General features: G+C 55.2%; 1 protein-coding gene across 2 annotated transcripts; it reads right to left on the bottom strand.

Moving 5' to 3' along the window:
* Positions 1–2,247: 2,247 nt before the first annotated feature.
* Positions 2,248–22,513, bottom strand: MGST3 (microsomal glutathione S-transferase 3). Of its 2 annotated transcripts, XM_084867198.1 has the most exons (7): positions 21,623–21,886; positions 21,195–21,376; positions 6,010–6,133; positions 5,213–5,286; positions 4,681–4,738; positions 3,259–3,331; positions 2,248–2,490 (listed from the first exon to the last, which is right to left on the bottom strand). In XM_084867198.1, exons 3-7 carry the CDS (start codon positions 6,124–6,126, stop codon positions 2,360–2,362), a joined length of 453 nt encoding a protein of 150 aa, XP_084723324.1. In that variant the 5' UTR covers positions 6,127–6,133; positions 21,195–21,376; positions 21,623–21,886; the 3' UTR covers positions 2,248–2,359. The 2 variants fall into 2 exon arrangements, with proteins under 2 accessions (XP_084723324.1, XP_084723323.1); XM_084867197.1 differs by lacking the exon at positions 21,195–21,376 and having other exon boundaries at positions 21,880–22,513.
* Between the last annotated feature and the right edge of the window lie 299 nt (positions 22,514–22,812).

The following is a 22,812-nucleotide window of genomic DNA, read 5'->3' on the forward strand; positions in this document are numbered from 1 at the left end:
CATGCCCTTGACCGGAATCGAACATGGGACTTTTCAGTCCGCAGACCGACGCTCTACCACTGAGCCAAACCGGTTTCGGCCCTTTTTGTTTTCTTGATAAATCTTGAATGGTGTATGCTGTCTGCAGGGCTGGAGTCTTTTTAAGACTTTTCATTCCCCATCTGCGGACACACACTCGGCAAGAGAAACACCCTCGGGTTCTCGGGGCTCTTGTTTCCTCACAAACTGGCTCAGCTTTCTGGATTGTTCTTCACTATCCCCCAGGTCATCGCCAGATTGTTTGTCATCTCTCTCATTCTATTCCCATTCCTTATCTTCAGCATGTTGCTTGGGGCTACTGCTAAGTGTGGCTGGAGCAATCCTCCGTCTGCCTGTGACCACAGGTTGAGGCTTCAGGTGCAAGGTCCTCAGTTTGGTCAGCTTCTTCTGTGGCTCCAATTTGGAGTTTGGTGTTCCTTACAGGAATCCACATGGGTTTGGAGAAGTTTTCTGGAAATACACAAACGTATTCTCGACCAAAGGTTAATAAAGGGTTGTGACCTTTCCATAAACCAGACTCAGGATCCTTCCATTTGATCAAGACTTTTTTCTTTTGGCTTATTATGACATCAGTGTAATTTTATTGGTGTCTTGCCATCAGCATTACAGTGAAAAAATTTAAAGTGATTAAGGCCTGGTGTAGTCTATCTACAGGAGATTTCTCCAGCATTCCTATTCCCCATTTTGTTTTTCAAGTTGGGATTTTAGCCGCTGATGTTGGCGTTCTATAATTGCCTGTCCTGGGAATTTTATGGTATTCCCATAATGTGCCTGTTGTAATAAAGTATGCATTTCCTTTTGTTGAAGGACCAGGCAGGATGGGATGAGCCCTGATATCTATAATAATAAAAGCATAATATGCTAATTAGACCAGACACCCGAATGACATTCTGGAAGTCCTTCCAGATGATGCTGTGATAGTGGGCGTCGAGGCAGGGGCAGTTAGGAGCGATCAGGCAGGCAGAGGCAGTTAAGGGTGATCAGGTAGGCAGGTGAGCAGATATGGGTGTTTAGACAGGCAGGTGAGTGGTTAGGGCCAATCAAGCAGGCATACAGAGTGGTTAGGGGCAATCAGGCAGCAGGCAGAGTAGCTAGGGGTGATCAGTCAAGCAGCAGAGTAGCTAGGGCAAATTAGGCAGGCAGGCAAGCGGTTAGAAGCTAGCGGTCCTGGATTGTGAAAGGGATATCCAGTTGTCAGTTTAGGCCTGATCCTAAACCAGCAGTCGGACATCCCCTGAGGGGTTCCAGATTGCAAAAGGGTGCAGGCATAAATTTCATGCACTGGGCCTCTATTGAGTAATATAAAAGGGACATTGTCTTTGCTGTACAACTTGCTGTACCTGTTTAAATAGTAAAAATAGACTTTGGTCACTGAGCTGTTTTAATCGAGCAGACTTAATTCTGTTTACCAGGCCAGCAGTATAGGCAGAATCAGAAATAGCATTGAGAGGCTCCTGGAAATTCTGCAATACAGCCTTAATAGCTTCTAATTCAGTTCTCTGCACAGAAGTGTGACTGTCTGGATGACTCAGTCTGAATTCACTATATGATAAGCAGCTTTACCATTAGATGGACCTTTAGTAAGAACAGTTAATGCTCCAGGAATAGGTTCCTGTAACTGAGGTCCTTGCCCTTGACCAGAACTGAACCTGGGACCCTTCCGTTTGCAGGTCGATGCTAGGATAATGATAATTATTTTAATCCTCACCTGAGGACATGCTTGGAGAGAGGGAGGGAGAGAGAAACATCTATTGGTTGCTTTCTGTACAAGGACCAAACCCAAAACCTAGCTTCGTGCCCTGACTGGGAATCGGACCATCAGTGCACAGGACGATTCTCAGCCACAGGAGCCTCTCTGCCTGGCCTTCAGGAGAGATTCTGAAGAATCCTCATTGCTATCCTGTGTAGCGGTAACCTCAGATCCTAACCAGAACCTAACTGTCCTGACGGTCTGATCATTAAGCTCTCTGTGTCCCACCGTGTACAGCACAGACCCTGAAAACGGGCACCTCTTCAACTGCACCCTTCCTCTCAGAGCCGTGTTTTCACAGCTGCCACCATAATGAGACATCCCCCCCCCCCCCCCCGAGGCAGCCCGCTGGCAGGGGGCAGGGGGCAGGGGGCAGGGGGCAGGGGGCAGGGACAGGAGTAGGAGCAGGCCGCTTATTTACATAAAGATTCAACAGGAAATAAGTCACAGAGTCAGGGTTACTTAGGAGGCTGGTGCCAGATAAATTTTATTATATTTAGAAAAAAAAAAAAGTAACGAAATAAAAGTAAGTCATTCAAAATGAATGAGTTTTTAACACCCCACCCAGCCTCAGTGGCAGCACTTGGACCCCAAGCCGGTTTTCACCCATCCGAGGTGCTGGAAGGCGGAGCACACAGTGGTGCCCATCAGGCCGAGGAGGGCGATGGAGCCCAGGGCCCCCCGGTTCCGCTTGCTGGGCTCTGGGGGGAGGGGAGAGAAGAAGAGTGGACGTTACCGGCGGCTCTGCAGGGACAGCCATTGGCACCCATGAGCCCGTCCCTCCAGCGGCAGACGCCTGGTCAGAGGCCAGTCTGCCTCACGCAACGCCCTGCGTCACGCCAGGGCTGCGTGGGCCTCAGGGTTACAGGACAATCGGACCTGCGAGGCCCGGACTTGGGCCGGCCTCCCCCTGCTTTAAAGATGTGAGGGCGGCAGAGCCTCTCCCCTCTGTTTGTCCGCCCCCAGTCGTGAGGAGCAGGGCCCGCAGTCACAGAGTCCTGGCTCACAGTTTCCACCTCGTAGCTCTGTGACCTAGAGAGCATTAATCTTTCCAAGCCTCAGTGTCCCCATCGGTGAGAGAAGATGCTATTTTAAGGTGACCAGACGTCCTGATTTTTACCAATTTGTCCTGTGTTCTGCGGCGTTTTAAAACGATACGGGACAAATTGGTAAAAATCGGGTTCGTCCTGCCAAAAGTGGGACGTCTGTCTGGTCACCTTATTATCTCCATCACAGAATTGCCAGAAGTTTTGAAACAGCGAGATGCAAAGTTCTTAGAGCAGCAATGGACACAGAAAGTGCCTGATGAGGGTAAGTTTTGTTACTATTCAAAGGTGAGTAAAAAGAAAGATGGGAACAGACCTTTCACCTAACCCTCTCCAGTCCCACCCCCTTTCCTTCAAGTCCTGCCTGAAGGGAACTGGCCTCAGATTCGCACTTTGCTTCCCTGGCGGGAGCCGTGCCCTTACCCCCCGTGTAGTAGCCGTAGGCATAGAGAACGCGTCCCACGATCCAGGCCATGCCCAGGCCCGAGACGACTCGCTGAAAAAAAAAGGGGAGCATGTTAGTGTTTGCATTCAACAGGCAGAGCTGTGCTGACATCTAGTGTTGACCATGCAATGATTTAGCAAAAAGCTAATCATGTCACTCGTGCCACAAGCTGCGGACGTGCTGATCTGGCAGCTGGTGCGGACCAGAGGCTGTGGGGATGCCTGCACTCAGGCAGAACTCAGGCAAGAGGACACTTTCTGGCCGAAACCGGTTTGGCTCAGTGGATAGAGCGTCGGTCTGCGGACTGGAAGGTCCCAGGTTCGATTCCGGTCAAGGGCATGTACATTGGTTATAGGCACATCCCCGGTAAGGGGCATGCAGGAGACAGCTGATTGATGTTTCTAGCTCTCTATCCCTCTCCCTTTCTCTCTGTGAAAAATCAATAAAATATATTTAAAAAAAGAAAAAAAGAAAGAAACACACCTTAAACAAAAGCACACACAAAAAAAGACACTTTCTGGCCACGGCAGGGCCAAAGGCACGTAATCGGGCTCAGAAAACCCGCCTGATTGACACAGGCAGAGGGCAGACCAGCCCACGGTCCACGGGGTACAGTGGCCGCCGAGGCCCATCCACCCCCTAACGGACCATGTCGGACACTGGGTGCCTGCAGGTCAGGCCCCTGAGAGCAGGGTCGGCTGGATGGTTCGCCGCCGTAACCTGAGGCGATCAGTGAGTGTTGGTTGCAGGAATGAATGAATACGCAAAGTAAAACACGCATGGACATGAGCCTAAGAGAGTCAGGCCTGGGTTCAAGTTCTGACTCTTCTGTCCCGTAGCTAACTGACTGAGAAGCTTACACAGTATCCAGGATGTTTCCCTCAGCTGTGAAAAAACACAAAACCCACAGGGGAAAGCCTGCCGCTTTAAAGAGCTCCGTTAGCACAGACAACAGGGTGGCGAAGCCTGGGGCAGGTGTGTGTGTGTGTGTGTGTGTGTGTGTGTGGGGGGGAGGGGTGTGCACTGAAGAGGGTCAGTGGGAAAAAGGGGACATATCTAATGCTTTCAACAATAAAGATTAAAAAAACACCACAGTTCTGCCCAGTGGATGTGGCTCATGGCTGAGGAACCAAGAGGTCACCAGTTTGATTCCCGGCTAGGGCACATGCCCAGGTTGTGGGCTCCATCCCCAGGAGGCAGCCCATGAAAGATCCTCTCTCGTCATTGATGTTCCTCTCTTTCTCTCCCTCTCCTTCCTCTCTGAAATCAATAAGAATCTATTTAAAAATCCAACAACACAAAAATTCTGTTAGAAGCAACTGACTGAAATTCTTTAAATAAACACACAGGGCCTAGAGGAAACACATTGGATCCCAGATGACACCCCGGGATCAACTCACCGGGTGGTACACACCCCCCACAGCGAGGAAAAATAAGAAGGGAGGGTACACTTCCAACCTGCAAGAGAAGAGAGACGTTTTAAAAGCGCCCTGTGTAAGCGAGGAACAGCTCTTACTAAACACGGTCAGAGCGGACGAGGGACAGCAGGGGGCGCCATCTGACCAGCTGCCGGGGCGGGTGGTGTCTTTGAACACCATTAGAGAAACATTGGTTAGGGGGCGGGGGCAGGGCCCTCACTCCCTGGGCTGGGGGACTCAGTAACCCCCCCCCCCCCCCCGCCCCTGAGCAGCGGCCACCCTCCCGCCTTGGAGGGGTCACCCAGGACGCCACCATCCTAACTCTTCATTGTGCTTACGGTCCCACCTGCTCACTACGGGTTTTTAAATGACACTGTTAGTGAGCGCCCGTGATCACCACCGCCCTCTTACAGACAGGGTGCGCCACAGGCGGGTGCCGGACAGGGGTGGCTGCCCCCACCCCCGCCCCGCCCCCCGCCCCGCCCGCGGCGTCAGTGCCGAGGCCCACGCTCACGTGTTCTGGTGCGCTCGCTGGATGCAGTTGAAGAGGTGCCCGTTTTCAGGGTCCGTGCTGTACATGGTGGGATACTGCGGACACAGGGGGCTTGCTGATCAGACGGTCAAGACAGTTAACACGAACCTGGACGCTAATCTATTCCAAGGTCTACGTCGGCTTAAACATCGCAGTGACCAGGCTGGGTTCTCAGAGGCAGGGCCACTCGGCTGTTCATTCCCAGGAGTAAGGGAGGGCAGCTGTGCCACGGCCATCGCCGCGGTGTCTGACACACTGGACACCACGGGAACACCCTCCCTCAGCCTCCGGGGACCCACGGGGCGGCGGGAACAGGAGAGTTCTGACGGCACTCCGTTAGGGCCAAGGAGAGAAACTAGGTGCTAGGATGAGCTCGGAGTCCAGCGATGAGTCACTAAACAGAACTGCTCCCAGGCCAACGGCAGCAGCCAGCCCTCTGGGCCGGGCAGAGGGAACGGGGATCTGATGGGTCCCCTGCTGGTCCGGGGCTCAGGCCAGCGCAGGGCGGCACCACCACCTCTGCGGACACGGGACGGTGGCCGGGGGTGCCACGCGGGAAACAGCGCTGCCTGTGAACCCCCCACAGAAACACCCCCTCCCGGCGAGCAGCTCGGCCCGGCAGGCTGTCCCCTGCCAGCGCCCCGGGCCTCTGCGGGAGGCGCCTTCCTGCCGGGAAGGGGCAGTCTCTCTACGAGGCCCCGTGGACACTGCCGCCACTGACCACTGCCTCGCCCTCCAGGACGGAAACATGTTCTCGCCCAGACTCTGTTCCCACTCACCTCCACCTTGTACTTCTTGCGGGCCTTGACGACGTTTAAGGCGAGGTGCATCACCAGGACGAAGCTGGCGGCCCCGGTCAGGACCACGAACCCGTACTCCTTGGAGAGGACGGCCATCTCGGCTCTGCGGAGAGACGGGCACCAGCCTGTGGCGTGCGCGGCAGGAGCGGGGCACCCCTGCGGGCACAGGGCGAGGCGCCGCCCGGGGGAGGCGGCTGGAGACACTGTGCATTCAGAACTTAAAACAGACCGCCCGCGGCATTATCGTCCCTCTCCCTCGTGCTGGGCTCTCCATCAGCGTGGCATCGGGAGCCGAGCCTGACCTCTGAGCTGCTCGCCAGGCCGCCTCCGCTCCCTCCAGGATTGACCAGGGGGAAGGGCTGTCTCCAGGAGGTGCCCGTTTTCAGGGTCACTCCGGCCACACCTCCTGGCTCTCAGGAGGGTGGGGGGCGAGGGGACAGGCTGCCCTCCCAGCTTGCTCACCCCCCTCTCTTCTAGAATGAGCCGAAGTGCAGAGTCAGCTCCGTAGTTGTTAGAACAAAATACGGGCTGGATTCTGAGCACCTCTTTGAGAACGGACGGCGGAGCTCCCGTCTGCCCATATCCCTGGGCTGCCAGGCCGGTTAAAGGAAGCTGTCTCTGTCCAAACAGAGAAACCAGCACATTGAGTTTAGGTCAAAGTTTGCAAGTCGAGAGTCGGCTTCCAGACCCAAACTTTTGGGCAGGGCGCCGGGCTCCGGGCAGGTGGGCCACCGGGTGCCGGGCCGCACCTTCAGCTCATGGTCACTCTCCCCAGCCCACGGGCGCCAGGCTACACTGAGGCAGGGAGGCGCCGCGAGGAGGGCAGAGTCAAGACCCGAGAGGCCTGGGAATCCCTCCCAGCCCCCGAGCAGCTGGTCAGCACTAGCTGTGGTGCTGGGTCCCGGACCTCTGATCTTCCGACTGGCAAGGACCCGGGCAGGAGAAGCCGGTGGCAGGACGGAGCCAGTGCTCGGGAAGCTGCAGTGAGAACGGAGCATGGACGACGGGCTCCTCTTCCAGAGCCGAAGTGCAGTCTGGGAGTTAGACCCCGGGCCGCCGCTCCCCTGGCGCTTTGCTAAGGTGACGGTGGTGGTTGCAAAGGGCTGCAGTCGGCGGGCATGGGAGTGCTGCCCTCCCCGAGGCGCCCCCTGCAGGAGCCGCAGACACCTGGTCAGGTACAGGAGCACAACAGCCAGCCAGGGAGCATGCCCGTGGCTGGGATCCTGCCAACTGAGCCTCTGGGGTCGCCGCAAAGCTCCCCGGAGGGAGTCTGGCCAAGCACCGGCTGTGAGCTGAGAGACAGATCCCTGTGGGATCAGGCCACTCTGGTGCTTTCAGGAACGGCCCCTCCAGCTGAGATAATACCGCCACCTGGCACAGTCCTGGAGTCCAGCATGCGCCGTCTGTTACAGTCCCTTCCCTGCAGACCACCCAGAGACACTATGGGGGCGGCTGGCTGCCTGGCTCCTTGGGCAGGAGGGCAGGACCCAGGCAAGCAGGCACCGCTGCCGCTGAAAGCAAATGCAGGGACTGAGTCACTTTAAGGAGGGAACCAGCTTAGCTCCCTCAGGGTGCAAACACCTTAGTTATTTGCTGAATTCTTTTTTCCGAGGAATCCAGGGCCAAGAGAGGGACTTAGAGATCGGCCTTGGTGGTTCAGGCCCCGTGTGTGTTGGGATGGGAGACAGCTCAGCTCCGCTCCCGGCCGCACCCACGCCCCTCCCGCCAGGGCCAGCAGATAGCTGGGGCAGAGTTCTGATAACTGGCTGGTGTGAGCACAGCTGCGGGCGGGTGGCATGCCGCTGCTCTGTGTCACTAGCAACCCTTCCACCCACTCAGCATGATAAGGCCGGGCGGGAACTCCGCCCAGACTCTGCCTTCTCCGGGGCTGGACACACAGCCGGTCCAAGGGTCTGTTCCCAGCTCAGCTTCATGGCGGCGAGGAACACTGCAACTTGCTTGTTTGTTAATCATCTTACAGTGTTTAAGGTTATGCATTAAAGTTTGCGATCTGTATAAATAAGAGTGCATTTAGGTAAATACAGGGTGAGCCAAAAGCAGGCTTACAGCTATTAGTATGGAAAATGATAAAATAATTAATGAATAATAATACAAGAATAAATAATGTTTCTCGAACTCACAACTGTAACCCTACTTTGTGCTGCCCTGTATCTGGTCTGTGCGTCACGGGGGGATGGAGGGAAGAGGGGCAAGGTGTGGTCACCAGAACAGCCTGAGATAGGCTGGCAATACTTTTGCATTATTCTTACTCATTCATCCCACGGGAATCTGGTTCAAAGACACCACCTCAGTTCTACTTGTAATTGCAAACCCAGACCTGGTACAGATGTCCAAGACAAAAGGACTAAATGGATAACACACCCATAAAACACAACTGCTGGACAACCATTAAAAATGGCCCTGAGGAGAAACCAAGATGGCGGCATAGGCTAGACACCTAATTGCAGCCTACCACAACACTTTTAAATTTTCAACTGGAAAACAGAGGAAACATTGCCCTGAAACACCAGACAGCTGGCTGAGTGGAGGCTCTACCACCTGGGAAGGGGAGAGAAGGGATGCTGAGCCTCAGGAACTGTGAAGGTGCGGAGAACTGTGCGCGTGGAAGAGGCGGCCGCCAAGCTCTCTGCTGGCTTGCTCGTGGCACCCAGAGAGGGCGGGCCGAGTTCGCTGCTGGCTTACTCCAGGCACGCGGAGAGGGCAGACAGCTAACGTGCGGCTGGCTTTGTTTTGGAGGAAAACAGAGACACCCTGTTGCTCAGATAGACACCCCCAGTCAGGGAGAGGCCTGACTGTCAGGCAGTGGGCAAGGCTCTCTCAGAGGTGCGTGAAGCCTGCAGCCATTACTGCGGGACTCAGGAATTGGATCCTCGTAGGAAGGGACTGATGGGAAACCAAAGCTTGTCTGCACCACCCCAAGACTCCGCCCCATCCAAGCGGAACACAGAAGCCCTCCAGGAGGCTGGCTTTCTCGTTCAGGAGAAAAAAAAAACTACCAACTGCACTGAGAGACAACTCTGAGCTGGGAAAAAACTGGCTGTCAGGGAGCAGACAAAACTCGAGAACAGCCTTTACCTAAGTGGAGTGTGCGCCTGCAACCAATCTTGTGGGTCTCGCTGCAAATAGGACTTTCCTAAGGTGGGACTGACGGGGAACCAAAGCTTGTCTGTGCCACCCCGAGACTCCGCCCCATCCAAGCGGAGCACAGAAGCCCTCCTAGCTGAGACACTGCTGATCCTCACAGCCAATTGGCTTGGAGACCAACGCTTCCAGTGATACCAACAATAAGCAAGGCTTAACAACAAGACTGCACAAACAGCCCACAAAGGGCTACACCAAGACTGTCCATCACAGGTAACTGGGAAGGCTGTGCTACCGGGCTTTACCAGAACACCTAGCACACAAAACTATTCCATCAAATCAGGGAAGAAGCTAAAATGCAGAGAAGAGGCAGGGCACAAAGGAAGGAGATGGAGGATAGTAAAAGAATGGACATTGAGTTCAAAACTACAGTTACAAGGTTTTTCAAGAATTTCCTAGAAAAGGCCGATAAAATAAATGAGACCTATAAGGATATGAAAAGGGATCAAATAAAGAATACATTGTCTGAAATAAAAAATATTATACAGTGTCCTAAAAACAGACTGGAAGATTGCAAGAATCAAGTCAAAGATTTGGAACACAAAGAGCCAGAGGACACTCCTCCGCAGAAGCAAGAAGACAAGAGAATCCAGAAAGTTGAAGATAATGTAAGAAACCTCTGGGACAACTTCAAGTGAACCAACATCAAAATTATGGGGGTCCCAGAAGAAGAGAGAGCAAGATACCGAAAGCCTATTGGAAGAAATAGTGACAGAAAACTTTCCCACCTGGTGAAAGAATTAGACTTACAAGTCCAGGAAGCGCACAGAACCCCAAACAAAAGGAATCCAAAGAGGACCACACCAAGACACACCATAATTAAAATTCCAAGAGCAAAAGATGAAGAGAAAATATTAAAAGCAGCAAGAAAAAAGCAGGTAGTTACCTATAAAGGAGCACCCATACAATTGTCAAGGTGATGAATAGCAAGAACCTACAGCCAAAACTACTCTACCCAGCAAAGCTATCACTCAGAATCGAAGGCCAGATAAAGAGCTTCACTAAAAAAAAAAAAAAAAAAAAAAAAAAGCTAAAGGAGTTCATCACTGCCAAACCAGAATTATATAAATTGCTGAAGGGGGTTCTTTAGGAAGAGGAAGAAGATAAAGATAAAAATTATGAACAACAAATACATAACTATCAACAAGTGAAACTAAAAACTAAGAAAATTAAAAAATCTGATGAACAATATTAACTGGTGAATATAATAGAATCAGAGGTATGGAAGAGGAGTGGATTGACAATTCTAGGGGAAAAGGAGAGTAGGGGGTGAGGGAAGAGACTGAACAAAAACTGTGCACCTATGGATGAGGAACCTGGTGGAGGGGAGCAATGCAGGGGGAAAAAAGAGGAACATTTGTAATAATCTGGACAATAAAGGTTAAAAAAAATAAAAAATAATAAAATTATCTTTATATATATATATATATATATATATATATATATATATATATATATATATATATATATATATAAAATGGGCCTAACTAGTGTGGCTCAGTGGATAGAGCGTCAGCCTGCAGAATGAGGGATCTCAGGTTCGATTCCGGTTAAGAGCACGTATGTCGGTTGCAGGCTCCTCCCTTGCCCAGGCCCTGTTTGGGGCACTTGCAGGAGGCAACCAACCAATGTGTCTCTCTCACATTGATGTCTTTCCCTCTCTCTTCTACTCTCCCTAAAAATCAATAGAAAAATATCCTCAAGGGAGGATTAAAAATAACTATCATAAGAATGGCCTGACAGGGATGGGTGACGAAGAGAGAGGAGCAGGTCGGACCTGTGGCACGAGTCCTGACCACCCCCCCGCCCTTTCTGGGGGTCATGGGGGGCTCTGTAGTGAGGACGCTGCTGGGCCGAGTGTCGGAGTCAGAGCCTGGCTCTCACACTTCCTCTTTGTGTCCTGGGAAAATTAGCATATTTCAGCAGCCAGCTTCCCTATCCACCGCTGTGGTTGTGAGGTGAAGTGCAGGAGGCGCAGCTTATAACCCCAGCCCAGATGCTCGACACCTAGCAAGCGCTCAATAAGTGCTGTACATTGAGTTATGTTACACACGCTGATGTTCTGTTGACTGTCTTTGCCCTGATCTCTATACTAATAAAAGGGTAATATGCTAATTAGACCAGTTATCTTCTGGACGAAGCCATGGTGGCAGGGGCCGAGGCAGAGGTGGTTAGGGCCAATCAGGCCGGCAGGGGAGGGCAGTTAGGGGTGGTCAGGCTGGCAGGGGAGGGCAGTTGGGGGTGATCAGGCTGGCAGGGAGGGCAGTTGGGGGTAATCAGGCCGGTAAGGGAGCAGTTAGGGGGTGATCAGGCTGGCAGGCAGAGGTGGTTAGGAGTGATCAGGTGAGCAGTTAGGAGCCAGGAGTCCCAGATTGGAGAGGGTGCAGGTCCAGCTGAGAGACCCCTTGCCCCCATGCATGAATTTCATGCACTGGGCCTCTAGTATGATATTAAAAGTGTAATATGCTAATTAGACAGAACATCCTTCCAGAGGAAGCTGGGGCTGTGAGGGAAGCCTGGGTCCCGGGTGCCAGAGGGAAGCAGGCACATCAGTAAGCAGATACCTAGTTCCAGATTTCCCCCTTCACAGCCGTGATCAGAAACTGGGTACAAAACACCCCACAGAACGACGCCGAGTGGGCGGGGCAGGGCAGGAACGGTACTCACAGAGGCCAGGGCCTCCAGCTGCCTCCTGGCAGACGGCAGAGGAGGCAAAGCGGTTCAGCCAGAGAAGGTTAAGTTGAAGGTTTAAAGGAACTTGGGTCATTCCATCCAGTGTTTGCTTTTTAATTAGACACATCCTGTCACTGGTTTGAGAGAAGAGACCCCTGGGGAAGTGCTTCTACTCCTGGCCGACTTGGCGTGGCTCATGACTGGTCTCCTGGGCACGCCGTGGGGGGCGGCGAGGGAGCGGGGAGCTGCGCTGGGCTCATGTGGCTCGGAGACGCCGGGGCCGTGGATGAGCATGTGGGACCCAGCTCTTCTGTGCGGCCGGCTTTTCAGAAAGCTACCAGGTGGCACTGCAAAGCCTGGCACGCTCACACACTCAGCCCTGGCACACTCACACACAGCCCTGGCACGCTCACACACAGCCCTGGGAGGCTGTCTCAGCCCTGCAGATCCGCTGGGATCTGGGCCTGAGGGAGCCACCGTGCCCAGGCATCTGGCTCAGTCCCGCCCTCCTGCTCCAGGCTATTTAGATTCCAAAGGGGAGTTTGTTTCCTGCCATGGATAGTGTACTGAGTCTAAGAGCATGGAATTCCTTTATCCAACCATGACATACAGAGAGCACTTACTGTATGCCAGCCACTGTTAGGTGTGGGGGTACAGTGTGAGCAAGATGGGATCCCTGCCCTCAAGACACCGCCATTCACGCAAACAAAACTCAGCTGAGAGTGGCCTCCGCAGTGGAGGGCAGGGCCTGGCTACTCTCTCAGGCTGCCGCGGGCCTCTGCCGTGGCTGCCGCACAACGTCCTGGGGAAAGAACAGCAAGTGCAAAGGCCCTGAGGCACAGCTGGCACGGTCAAGGTCAGAGGGGTGGCCGGTGTGGCGAATGGTGGGAATCGTGGATGAGGTTAGAGGGGGCAGTCCAGATTACGAGAGGGACCTTACAGGCAGGGAACAGGCAGCTCTTCCTGCTTCTCCCTCCAAGGACTCGGAGGAGAGGCGCCGAGGAGGAGAAGCTGGGAGGTCGGTGAGGAAGCACCACGCCCCTAAGGACGGTGACCAGCAACGTGAGCTGTCTCTGACTCTCGTGCACGGGGCGAGCTCTCGAGGCAGGAAGGGCCAGAATGGCGCGGACCCTGGCGGCAGGGCAGACACCGTTCTGATGGGAGGAAGTGGCCCCGGGAGCCTACTGAGCGCTCTTGGTTTTGGCGACGGGAGCCCTGATGGCAGCCGCAGGGGAAGGGTGGGAGGTGGGAGGTGGGAGGTGGTCCTGCCTCCTAGGTTGGCTCATGGCCAGTCCTGCCCACGGGGCCCACGCCTGTCCTGCCCCCTCCCCCAAAGCCTCTGCCGGTGCGTGTCCGCACACCTGCTCACGCTGGCCAGGAGCCAGGTACCGGGCACGTGGACACTGACCAAGGCTCTGGCCCACGGCTCCAATGTGCGTGCCCTCCCAGGACAGGCGGGCCTCCCATGCATGTTTTATAGTAACTGGCACTTCGACAGACCCTCAGTGGAGGCTGCTGGTCTCTGTTCTAGGCCACAGTTCACCTGCAGGGCTCGCTGCAACACGCCCTGCCCTGCCCTGGAGTTTCTGGCCAGAGGGTCCCGGGGGCCTGGAGTCTGCCTTTGTAACACGCGCCTCGGCGAGGCTGGGATGAGTCGGGACCACGTTTAGGAACGTTCCCGGAGGTGTTGATATTGTCCAATTCCAACCCACATGGTCCCGCTGCAGTCACCCTGCAGCACCCGAGCTCCAGGGGCCAGCTGGAGGAGCCAGAGGTGGTTTGCAGAGCGAGCTCCGTCCAGCGCCCAGCGGCCCTGCACACTTACAGTGCCCACCGCAGCCTGGTTCCTGTCAGCTCCGGGACGCGGGCGCGGAACTGAAGGGGGGCCAGAGCGCAGGACCTGCCGGACGCCTCCTCAGCCTGAGCGGCCATAGCCGCTCGTTCCCAGCTCTCCCCATGGTCATGGTAACGGTCACTCACCGTGCCAGGTCCCCCTCATCCAATCAGTCAGAGCAGAGGCTTTTCACCTTCGAAGGTGATGCTCCGGGAGGACCCGAGTCAGCCACTCTCAGACCACGGATCAGGGGCACCTGACATTCTCTTTTTTAAATATCGATTTTTATTGATCTCAGAGAGGAAGGGAGAGAGCAATAGAAACATCAATGATGAGAGGAAATCATTGATCGGCTGCCTCCTGCATGCTGCTCACTGGGGATTGAACCATAGCCTGGGCACGTGCCCTTGACTGGAATCGAACCCAGGACCCTTCAGTCCGCAGGCCGATGCTCTATCCACTGAGCTAGGGGAGGGGTACTGACCTTCTGAACATCGGCGCCATGACTTCAATGGAAGGGCCACTAAGGATCACGGGCCCTCCAACTACGCCGGGCGAATTCTCATCCAGGGGCAGGACCGGCAGCGCGGGAACAGCGTCACCTCCGCCTGCCGACGGGCTTCTCGCACGCCAGGCACGTGACAGTTCATGTGCATTAACCCTCCCCCCTCAGCGGCCCTGCGTGGGAGCACGGTCATCGTCCCACGTGCAGACGAGGAACGGAGGAAGAGGAGTTGTAAGCTGCCCAGGGCCCACAGCTCGCGAGGGCAGAACTGGGGCCTGAGCTCGCCTGTGTCCTGCTCGGCGCTACCACACAGGCTGTGTGTGTGTGTGTGTGTGTATGTGTGTGTGTGTGTGTATGTGTGTGTATGTGTGTGTATGTGTGTGTGTGTGTGTGGGACGGACGGTGTGGGCCCTTACTCAGGAGCTGGATCACTCCTTCCCCAGTCGGGGGTGATGAGGGGGTCCCTCCACTAAGCTCCCCTCGGGGGCAGTGCCGGAGCGACACCGGCTCCTCCAGGACAGCCAGGGCACAGAGCCAGGCGGGGAGCCTGTGCCAGGACCAGGAACTCCCCGAAGACAGACAGAGCTCTTCCTCTCCACCCGCTGCCTTCTTCCCTCCCAGGGTGTCGGTCGTTGTTTAAGCGGCAGAAGGAGGCCCCTCCCTCGTTAAGCAGGCGTCAGCGGCGGGTGTTCCACAGGCGCCCCGTGGCGACTTTGGTAAGAAACCTGATTATTCTGTCCTTTTGAAAACAGCAGCACCTGGTCTGTAACTTTCTGATCTATTTAGGGAGGTGCTATCACTAGCCACACATGACTTTTGAGGATATACCAGGCTGGGGAGGAAACTGGGAAGAGTGCTTGGGAGCAGTGGGGGGTGGGTACAGGGGTGAGGGGGGTGGGGAGAGGGTGGGTGCAGGGGAAGGCATGGGGGAGCAATGGGGGGGCAGCAGGAAAGCCGGCCGAGGTGGGCTTCCAGGGAGGGAGGGGCACAGGGGTGCCCGGTGACCCCGGCCTGGAGGCCTGTGGGCCAGGTCTGGGGGTGGGACAGCATCTCTTCTGTGCAGCGGAGAGAAGACACATGTGGCTGTTCAGAAAGCTGCCAGGCAGCACTGCAAAGCCTCCAGGGTGCGGTCACACCCAGCCCAGCGGGGGGTGTGTGTGTGTGTGTGTGTGTGTGTGTGTGTGTGTGTGGAGGGGCGGGGTGGGTGGGTGGGGCGGGGGGGGGGGGGAGAGCTGCTCTTTCAGCCCTGCAGATCCCTCGGCTCCAGGGCCCAGGGCCTGGGTGAGCCCACACCTGGCTCAGGTCCTGCCTCCAGGGCCTGTGCTGACATTTTCCCGGAAGCCTGACTAGCCCTGCCCTGTGTTCTGTCCTGCCCCCACTTGTCTTATCTCACTGGGCCAGGGTTCCTTCAGCTCCACAGGCGGCAGCCGATACCCGGGGCTCGGCCCTCCTGCACTGGGACTGAAGGCCGCTGCCAGCTGTTCCCGGGGCAGCCACCACCACATGGAGCAGAGGTGGGCTTTCTGGACCTGGCACTTGGCTCGAATAATCGATGACTTCTGTGCCGTGGGGGTTACAACGTATCTTTTACTGAAGTAAATCAATCAGATGTTTCAAGGGAGAGAGGGTCCCCCTTTCAGCTCCCTCTGCCCTCAGACAGACAGACACGAGGCAGCGTGGACAGTGTAAGTCCCCGTGTAAGAGCGTCCTCAGATCAGCCTGCGGCCTGTCACTGGTGCCCTCTTTATGCACCAGGAGTGGGGCGACCACACGGCACTCAGGCTCCCGGGAGCCTTTCCCCAGCGAGTGGCGAGCACCCTGACCTGGCTGCCTTCCTCCCACAGGCTCCTTCTCTCCCACACGGCGCAGACACCATTCCTGAGACGCCGTGAGGATGCTGCACGCTGTGCTGGGCTCACCCCGCCAGCCGGAAGCACCCGGGCGGCTGCCCAGCCTCGGCTCTGCCTCTGGGGGGTGTGCACAGGCACAGGCCTCGGCCAGCCCCGGCAGCACAGCTCGGGGGAGAGCCCGGGGAGCTGGGAGGAAAGCATCGGAGAGCAATTCCATTTCCTTGAAGAGAGAGGGGAAAGGCAGTCCCCAATTTCTGCGGGCCCTGCTACCCCTGCAGCTGCCGCCGGGCCTGTCACTTCCGCGTCACACACACCATGGCACCGGTGCGCTCGCCACCGTTTCCAGCGACAGCCAGGCTTGAGAAAGAGCCAGGGACATTGAAGAGGAGGAATAACCACCGAGTGAGGATGCAAACTTCTTCATCATGGCCGCGCGGGTCTGTACAGACCGTCCTCCAAGGGGTGAAAATGAGCGCTGGTTGAAGAGTCATCATTTCTCTGATTACCAACCCACATGAGGCCAGCGGGATAGGCACAAAGCGGGGCTGTCCCAGCACCCCAATTCTTCAATTCCTCATCAGAAGGACGGAAGATCTGTCCTTTTTAGAGATAACGGTGCCATAGTCCAAATATATTCAGCTTTATAGTTAAACTAGAGGCCCAGTGCACGAAATTCATGCACGGGTAGGGTCCCTAGGCCTGGCTGGTGATCAGTGCTGATGGGGACCTTCAGGTTGCTGGCCGGGGCCTTCCTTCGTTCTGCGCCACCCCCTGTGGTCAGTGCACGTCATAGCAAGTTATCAAACTTCCGGTCTCCCGGTTGAACTCCTGAGGGGATGCTTTGCATATTAGCCATATATATATATTCATATTTGAGGTCTGGTACAAAATTCATGCGGGGCGGGGGGAGGAGGGTTAGCCTGGCCTCTGGGATCCCTTACAATCTGGGACCCCTCAGGGAATGTCCAACTGCCAGTTTAGGTCCGATCCTGCAGGGATCCCCAATCCTTCGGGATCAGGCCTAAACTGGCAGTTGGACACCCCTTTCACAATCTGGGACTGCTGGCTCCTAACTGCTTGCCTGCCTTCCTGCCTCCCTGCCTCATCACCCTAACCACTCTGCCTGCCTGCCTGGTCACCCCTAACTGCTCACCTGCCTGCCTCATCACCCCTCACTGCTCACTTGTCTGCCTGATCACCCCTAACTGCTCGCCGGCTTGCCTGATTGCCTTGAACCGCCTCTGCCTGCCTGCCTGATCACTCCTAACCACTCACCTGTCTGCCTGATCATCCCTAATTGCTTGCCTGCCTGCCTGATTGCCCCTAACCACCTCTGCCTGCCTATCTGATCACCCCTAACTGCTCACCTGCCTATCTGATCTCCCCTAACCACTTGCCTGCCTGCCTGCTTGCCTGATCTGCCACCGAACCTTTGTCCAGAATGATGTCCGGAAGGTCAGTCGTCTGTCTGTTCTTATTAATCTATTACCCTATTATCAGTATAGATAGCCACCACTTGGCCATATATATATTCAAGCGTCACATGTTTTAATCCCAGGGCTTTGGAGAACTGAGTTCATTCCTGCACTAGGAGTCCTCTGGCCTCCCTGCCCACACTTGTCCCCTAGCCACAAGGTAGCCGGTCACCTCATGCCTCCGGAGGGAAGTATCAGCAGAAGCCACAACTCCCGATGACTCACCATGGAGTCCTCCGCGCCTTCCACGCCCTGCGCACTGCCCCGGGCTCCCCGCAGCGACACCGCGCAGAGGGAAGCGGTCGGAAATCCCAGGCAGAACCGTAAAGCGCGATTCCGCCCGGGCAGAGGTAGGCAATGCCCCAGGATGCGCCAGTCCGCGGGTCCCAGTCAGTGCGTCCGCACCGAGGGTTCAGAGCAGCCGTTCTACCTGCCGCCTTCTCTCGGGAGGTGATGTGAAAGGCGCACAGGAGCCGAATGGAACTGAACCCCCTGGGAAAGCTGCTAATTGAGCTTCAGGAATCTAAGAATAGCAGGTTTGTAATGAGACGGGACAGATCCCAGGTCCCTTTGCCAGTGCGAGGACCCTTTTCCGACAGATTCTTGACACAAAAGGCTCCATGGGTGAGAGTCCCTGACTCGTGACCCCTCACCTAGGGGCCGGTCACACCGGAACACCTAGATCTCGGCTGCCCAGGGGATGGCTCCCGGGGCCGGGCTGCAGGGGTCACTCCATGGCCCGAAGGCAGTGACCTCAGAGGCAGGGAGAGGGCAGGGGAAGCCAAGGACACAGAAGAAGGGAAAATCTAACTGCTTATTGGTTAAAGTCTCTGCCATTTCCCTGCGAGGAGTGCCTGCCTGGTGCCCTCCCCGCCTGGCCCTACTAAGCGCCCTGTCCACAGGAGGACACGGCCACAGTGGTGACCCAGAGGGAGAAGGCAGAGCACAGTGAAGGAGGGACAGAGCACAGGAGGACTGTGAAACGGGAGGATGGGTGGAATGATGGCTGTGGGACAGAAAGTGTGATGTGGGAGAGAACACAGCTAGCATACGGGCAGGGAGGCGGCTATATTTGTGGGAGAAAGAGAAAGGCCAGCGTGTCTGGAGGAGTGATGGAGAAAGAGTGGTTGGAGAAATAAATTAGTATCCATACTGCTTATTACTGGCACACGCATCATTTCTGCGCGTCAGCACTGTTCTAAGGAGTTCTCCACTATTAACCCGTTAAACCCCTCAGAGCATTCTAGGATATACTATAACTTGCATTTTTGCAGAAGAGGAAACAGCATCAGAGAGGCTAAGTCATCTGCCCAGGGTCACACAGCTGTCACAGAGGTTCCAGGGTCTATGCTCTCAGCCCCGGCTATCCTGCCTCTCAGGGAGGCTGGAGCCACCTTTGACCACCTCTGGCCTCTTTTGAAACTTGTCCACTTCCTCAGACTCTCTCCTTATTGGCAAGAATAGAAAGCTAATAATTAACTCTAAATCTGTGACTGATTAAAGCCTGAGATCCTTCTAATTGGAAGAAAGAAAAACCTTAGAAAAGGTCCAAAAAGGAACTTAAAAAAAAAAAAAAAAAAGGAAAAGGAAAAAAAAGCATGCTGGCACTACAGCTCGGCAAACAAGGAGAGATTACAGAACGGAAAAACGTCCCCGGCCATTCAGGCATTCAGGTTCGCAAGGGGCAAGGCAGCCCAGAAACTGGCACTTCGTTTTTATTTTTATTTTTTAGGGCCTTCCAGTAAAACCCAGAAGACCTGTTGGACAAATTCAAAAAAGAGCTGTAAGCACTGGCACCTCGTTTTTATAACATGATTTCCCATGTAACCTGTCCCTTCACTGGCATTACACAGGGTCAGAGGGAAACAAAACCCTGATTTCCAGAAGAGAAAAAAAATTTTTTTGAATGAGTCACATGACACCACTTGGATTTTCCATCACAAGAAACATGGGCCGACAGCAGTTAACTCTGCGGAGTCCCCTCTAGGGTACCAGCCATTCTGACAAAGGAACCACCCGGGCTGCTGGCGCCTGCCCAGGACAGGGGCTAACTCTCCATGCCTGTCTGTACCAATCACTCACACTTCTTAGGCTGGAGAAGTGAAATATCACTGATCTTTAAAAATTGTACTAAGGCACCAAAACATTAGGACCCAAGTTCCAGTTAGTAAAGAGGTCAACTCTGGAAGGAGCTCAGAGGGGGCCGTGCAATTCCAAATGCTGATATCCTTCCGGGATTTGCAAGTGCACTGGGAAGGCAGTCCAACTGTCCTGTCCTCATTGCTTTCCACAGAGCGAGTTAGGTAGACTCTGTAAGAGACAGTGCAGCAAACTCAGCCATTCCATTTTACACAGCAGCCACCTACCTGATAACTGCTAAATTCTTCTTTTTCAGGATGGTATACTCATAAGGAGTATTAATGAATCCATTGCAAAAACTGAAGCAACATATTCTTTTAAACAAATATTGCTTTAAAAAAATGTGAAATGAGCCCTCGCCAGTTTGGCTCAGTGGATAGAGCGTCAGCCTGCGGACTAAAGGGTCCTGAGTTCGATTCTGGTCAAGGGCACATGGCAGGGTAGGGGCTCAATGTGGGGTGTGCAGGAGGCAGCCGATCAACGATTCTCATTCATCATTGATGTTTCTAGCTCTCTCTCTTCCTCTCTGAAATCAACAAAAATATATATTTTTAAATGGTTCATCTCTGAAATCAATAAAAATATATTTTAAAAAAATGGTTCCTGGTCATATGTGGTGAAAACGGTGTTCTGAATATGGATTCAGAATATTTAAATGCAAAAATAGGGATCAGCCTATTTAAATGCAGCTAGCTGTGCAGTAGGCACTAACTAATTACTTTTGGACAGATGGACTCGCCATCCATTTCATTCCAAATGGGTCCAAGGGCTTTTCAGCATTTCTCCCGATAACGGGGACGGCTCTTCTCCCGCAGCTGCTCAATCTATTTGCTGTCCTCCAATGAGGAGGCTCCTGTCAGGACTGTCTCCTCGGGGAGCTAGGCCAGCAGGAGGACTTCTAAACGGGGTGCGGGAGTGTGGGGGGTGGGGAGACTGTCCTTTTGCGCTTTGTGAGTGCAGCCTCTGTGGCTGGCCGTATCTCCACCAGTGCATCTGTTTTATATATAGCTACGGGTTCAGGGGTGAAAATGATGCTTGACAGAGGTTTCTATTTTGGTAACATTGTGTCAGGAGGAAGCTAAACAGAACTTCTTCCCAGGGGTGAAAAACATTTATTTGGATTTAGATGTTAGTTGTATTTAACTTCGTTGCACTGAACTCCTAGGAGGACATTCTTGATCCCTCTACTCAGATACTAGTGAACTACACTGAACCAAGTAAAACATAGCCTATAACTCTGACCAGTACCCTTGGGTCCCTCCCAGCACTGCGGGCTCCAGAGGAAGCTAAACGCCGGCTCTCTCCGCCACCTAATCACACCCAGGCCCGGCACATCTGCAGAGCAGCCAGTGGCCTTCACCCGGAATCCGCTCCTCCAGTTTGGGAATGAAGGCCCAGCCCCACCCTTTTGGCTCTGCTCTCCCTTGGCCTCCCTTCCCACACTTGTCCCCTAGCCACAATGTAGCCGGTCACCTCATGCCTCCGGAGGGAAGTATCAGCAGAAGCCACAACTCCCGATGACTCACCTTGGAGTCCTCCGCGCCTTCCACCGCCCTGCGCACTGCCCCGGGCTCCCGGCTCCCCGCAGCGACACCGCGCAGAGGGAAGCGGTCGGAAATCCCAGGCAGAACCTTAAAGCGAGATTCCGCCCGGGCAGAGGTAGGCAATGCCCTTCTTAACGGCTCCAATGCAAACCGACAACACGTTTCTGTGGGGCAGGAGGAAAACAAGCACGATTCCCCGGGGGCTCCGGAAAGGTCCCCAGCAGCACAGCCGCCGCCGCAGCGGGCGCCGCGCCTCGAGGTCGTTGAAAACCCAGTTACCGGTGGGCCTGCCTTGCCCGCTGCCCGCAGGGCCCGCACGCCTATGCTCCGCACCAGAGCTGTCGCCGGCAAGGTCGGGCGCACAGTCCGGGACTGGAGGAGAGGGAAGGAAGGGACTGGGAAGGATTGACCTTGAGGATCTCTCTGAGTTGCAGATGGCGCGGCAGGGGCCAGCTGAGACGCTGCAAACCGCTCCATCCTGGGGAGGGCGCAGGGCAGGTGGAGGGCGAAGGGGATAGAGAGATGGAAAGAAAGCTGCAGACAGCAAGGGGGAAAGAGAGCGAGTCTTTCGGCGCGGGTTGGCAGAGATATGGGTGGTGCCCGGCGCAGAGCTGAAGTGCCCCCCAGGGGCCGGCGCGCCCCACCGCCCGCAGGTGCGTGCACTCACCTGGATCACCTCCGAAGGGCTGGTGAGGACCGCGGCTGCCAAGCTCAGGATGGGTGCAGTGACCAGGCCGTGGGCAGGGCGTGGTGTGGCTCCTGAAGGCCCCGCCCCACCATAGGCCCCGCCTCCGGAAGCGCAGACCACGCCCCCAAGTCCTGCTCCCAGCGCCTCTATTCCCGCTCCAGGATCCTGGTTGTGAGCCGAGACGGAAATTTCTTCCTCCTCACGGTTGCCTACTAATGTAACCCTTCCACTCCCAACTTTATTTAGTCCCTTCCGCCTTCTTAAAGTGACCCCACCAGCTCATGGTTCCTGGATCGGGTTTGCAGAACGGTCGCACTTGAGTAATTTGTCCCCAGCACAGCCACCGTAGGCACTTAGTGGCGGGTGAGGCGCAAGCTTGTACGGCGCATGCGCCGGAGTCAGAGCCCTGCGGCGGGGAGGCGAAGGGTGTGGTGGGCGCTCGGTTCCTGGGCGGCCGCCCTCGCCGGGGTCAGGGACTAGGGTGCTTGGTCTGCGCGTTCCCCTAACTAGCAGAGTACCTGTTAGCCCCTCGCTGAGAGCCCGAGCTCAGCCCCGCCGCGTGGTGGCCGCGCCCGCCCAGCGCCCCACCTGCTGGTTGGGGCCCGCCCTCGCAGTTCTGTTTCCGGGTCCAGGGTGGCCCCGCCCCCGGGGCCGCAGACCCCGGCGCGAGCTGGAGCCGCACTTCGCCTGGAGTCCAGGGTCCGGCCGGTTGGGGTGTGTGAAGTATGGTAGCAATCATACTTAGGTAAAAACTGCTGTTTGAACTTTAACCCTGCTATCCTGGCTTCTGCACACACTTACTTAAACAATAGGGTAGTTACCTCAGCTTCAAGACTGAGACCTGGAAACTCACAAAGGTAACTTTCTTGAGCCTGTGGACCAGGACCACAGGAGACTGAATCCCATTGACTC

Source organism: Pipistrellus hanaki (genome assembly GCF_964339955.1).
Source record: "Pipistrellus hanaki genome assembly, chromosome: 18".
NCBI lineage: Eukaryota > Metazoa > Chordata > Mammalia > Chiroptera > Vespertilionidae > Pipistrellus > Pipistrellus hanaki.